This window comes from Charadrius vociferus, unplaced genomic scaffold (assembly GCF_000708025.1).
Source record: "Charadrius vociferus isolate BGI_N301 unplaced genomic scaffold, ASM70802v2 scaffold436, whole genome shotgun sequence".
NCBI lineage: Eukaryota > Metazoa > Chordata > Aves > Charadriiformes > Charadriidae > Charadrius > Charadrius vociferus.
In genome coordinates this window covers 6,764,718-6,767,939 of record NW_009649187.1, presented here as the reverse complement: position 1 = coordinate 6,767,939, position 3,222 = coordinate 6,764,718, and the positions used below count along the sequence as shown (strand labels likewise).

The window sequence follows — 3,222 nt, the reverse complement described above, 5'->3', positions numbered from 1 at the left end:
GGCCGCCGGGGGGCACCGCGGTGCCGCGGGGGGAGCGGGGGCGCCCCAAAGCCGTCCCGCCGGGGAGGAGAGCCCGGGTGCAAGCTCTGCCCCGGTGTTCAATCCGAGCTCCGCTACAAGTGCTGCCGTAGCCCGGCTGCGGCCTCCCGCTGGCCCGACTGCTGCAGCAGCGCTGCCTCTCGGGGTGCTCGGACGAGGCAGAGGAATAGCCGTGAGTCGCACTTTGTATCTGTGCTGGTGCGTGCATGTCCCCCTTCTCTGCTCCTCTGCGGTGTAAGTTAAGGGGCCCCGTGGATTCATCGGGGGTGGCAGGCACGAATGCTTTCCCGTGTGACATCCCGAGGCTCTCCGTCCATCGGAAAACAGGTCACCTCCTGTGTGCTGGTTGTAGCTCGGGACATGTAGTAAAAGCAAGAAGACGAGCACAGTCTGATGGAATGGACTTGTGTTAAAGGACAGGGTCGGTGCTGTTGCATAGTGACTCTTGGAAGGGGGGTGCAAGTCTCCTTGAGACGAGTCAGCACTCATGGTCTGCAGATTTCCTCGCTCATCCCAAGTGGACAGCCTTTCCCATGGAGTCCATCTTCCAGACATTGCACACATTTGTGTGTGCTCTGCAAGAGAGGGAGGTCCAACAAGTAGCCCTGCTTCATGCAGAAGCAATTCTGGATGACTTGCTTATAAAGGCATTTTTCACAATAGACAGACCACTGTGGTATTTTGATCTAGTCACTGTATACATATTTCAATGTGTGGAAATGTATACAGCCTGAGTGGCAAAACAAGCTCCCTTACTATTATGAGCCAGTTGTTCCCTATCTGAGATGTTTCTGTGGCTGGCTGGTAGTTTACTTCTCATAATTGATTTCCAGAGTGGGTGCAAACATCTTTCATAGCCAGTGAGATTATCATCTTGTTGGTCTTCATCTGTATTTATCAATGGTGGGATGAGATGCACACGTGGATGAAAGTTTACAGGGGAAGGCAGTTCAGACTAGCATCTTCTGGCATTTAGAGTGGAATTCAGCTTCCCTGACTTGGACATCTAAAGATAGTAGGTTAGATTTAAACACCATCCCTCTAATGACAGGCATCTCAGATGCCTCAGGTGAGACTTCCAGAAGTGCCTATTTCTTCCAGGGCCTAAAGGAGGAAGTCAGGTGATTGGTTCCATTTCAAACACCTACATTTTAGATGCCTAAGGGCAGATAAATTCCACTTCTGATGCTAGGAATTGTAAATTAGTTGGTAACATTGAAGATAATGCTAGAGCACCTCTTAAGTGCTTGTATAATGTGCCAGATATTCTACCTAGAGTGAAAGTGTGGGGAAGGCTGAAGAGATGTGAGGGTGTGCATACAGACTCAGGCATATACATGGTGCACATATAGTCATAGAACTAGAATTGTTTTATTTAACAGAGCCGACCCAAACTTTGCGAGTGTTTAGGATTCTTGAGATCAGCATGGGTGATGGAACACCGCAGAGGGGATGGGGCCTGGGCAGTCGGCTGTGGGAAACCAAGAGAAGAGAGTGCAGAGGTGCTGGCCAGAGCGGGCTCAAATAAGCGTAGACAGCTAGCCCCAGTCTTCATTCATCTTGAAGTCCAGTGCACTGTGTTGGGTTAATGGCAGTGCTGTCAGAGTGCTGAAAAGAATTGTGCCATAGGGATTGGCAGAAGCTAACTGCCTGAGGAACAGAATGCACACCAGTACATAGCTAGGACCTGCTCATCCAACCCATCCATCCTGCTGCGGTTGTCTTTCTAGCTTGCGGAAGTCATCCCTACATGTCCCAGTTGCTTGTTTGCAGCATTCGTAATAGCTGAGGTATTGCTGATGGTGACAGGCACGTTGTTGGGAGACTTTTTCCAATTGACTTGCTTTGCGTGGTGGCCATTTGTATATGCCTACTGTGGTGAAGGGTTTCCACATCTTAAGCTGCCAGACAAGTGCTTGACATTGGCAGGTTCACTGACATTCATTGGTCAGACTCCCCAGTCATTCAGGAGACCACTCTGGTGCCTTAGACCTTTCTAGAAGAGGAAAAAAAGGAATATAACATCTTTATTTCCTTTCTCCCTGCATTATGGGATCACCATTCCCCTTTCATACCACTGCCCCCCTACTCTCATGTGGATGACTCTCATTACTGCATATCTCCAGAATGCAGGGAGCAGCATCCTATAAGATCTAGACTAACAGTGCTCCACAAATTGCTTGTAGGAAGCACCCACTAGCCCCATGTTCCCATTGAAGTCTTATGCACAGTTAAATTGCTCTTTCTTCTTGTTCGCAGTGCGTAAGCAAGAGATCATTAAGATAACAGAGCAGCTGATAGAAGCCATCAACAATGGAGACTTTGATGCTTATACGTAAGTACAGATGTCTTTTGACAGCTTGTTTATCTGTTTGTGTGCAAGTGATGTTCTGGCTCCTGGCTATGAAGAGTTGTCAGGAACGGTAAAAAGTTTTATGCTTTTTAGCCTCTGTCAATTAGGGGTGGGGTTATGGTAGAGCTCTTTAAGTGAACATGAAGTAGAAGTCGGGTATCAAACAGCAACAGGAGCGACAAAAGGAAAATGTCCTGGCTTCTTAAAAAAAGTAGGGGGGAGGGCAGTGAGATGGGCAGACAGAGAATAAAAGGAAAGCCGGAAACCTAGAGACTTGTTTTATGTGAAATGCCAACTAGCACCAACTCCATGTTGTTGCAGTAGGGCTGAGTCTTCCAGGAACTTAGTCCTTGGAGTAGGGAAACAGTTAGGTGGACACAGGGTGTGAGTCAAATGCCATACCAGCACTTCATTGCATAAGTAGCCTTTGGGCTTAAAGGCAGACTGTAAGCCTGTGGTGCTCTTCTTTGCAGAAAAATCTGTGATCCTGGCTTGACCTCATTTGAACCTGAAGCACTGGGGAACCTCGTTGAAGGAATGGATTTCCATAAGTTTTACTTTGAGAACTGTGAGTGGGTCGACTTGGTAACACCAACAACTTTCTCTCTAATCTTCTTTCATGACACATTTTGGGGGGAAAATTACCCTTGTTTTTATTGGCTACGAGGACCAGCAAGAACTCGATTGTGCATCAGTTGTGATGCATTCATAAGAGCCAGCATGCTTTCTCTCAAAAGCCTTTTCCAACAATAATTTAAATTCTAATCCCCAGATCCCTTCACTGTAGGCATACAGTTTGCCTGGTGCAAATATTTTGTAAGCATGGACTG

At 47.6% G+C, this 3,222-nt stretch overlaps 1 protein-coding gene across 1 annotated transcript in view; it reads left to right on the top strand.

Annotated features, from left to right (window-relative positions):
• CAMK2G (calcium/calmodulin-dependent protein kinase II gamma) overlaps positions 1-3,222 on the top strand; it is a 123,255-nt gene that overhangs the window by 115,467 nt on the left and 4,566 nt on the right. The window contains exons 20-21 of the mRNA XM_009888839.1: positions 2,299-2,374; positions 2,866-2,960. Coding sequence (XP_009887141.1) covers positions 2,299-2,374; positions 2,866-2,960 — 171 coding nt within the window. The remainder of the gene's footprint in view (positions 1-2,298; positions 2,375-2,865; positions 2,961-3,222) is intronic.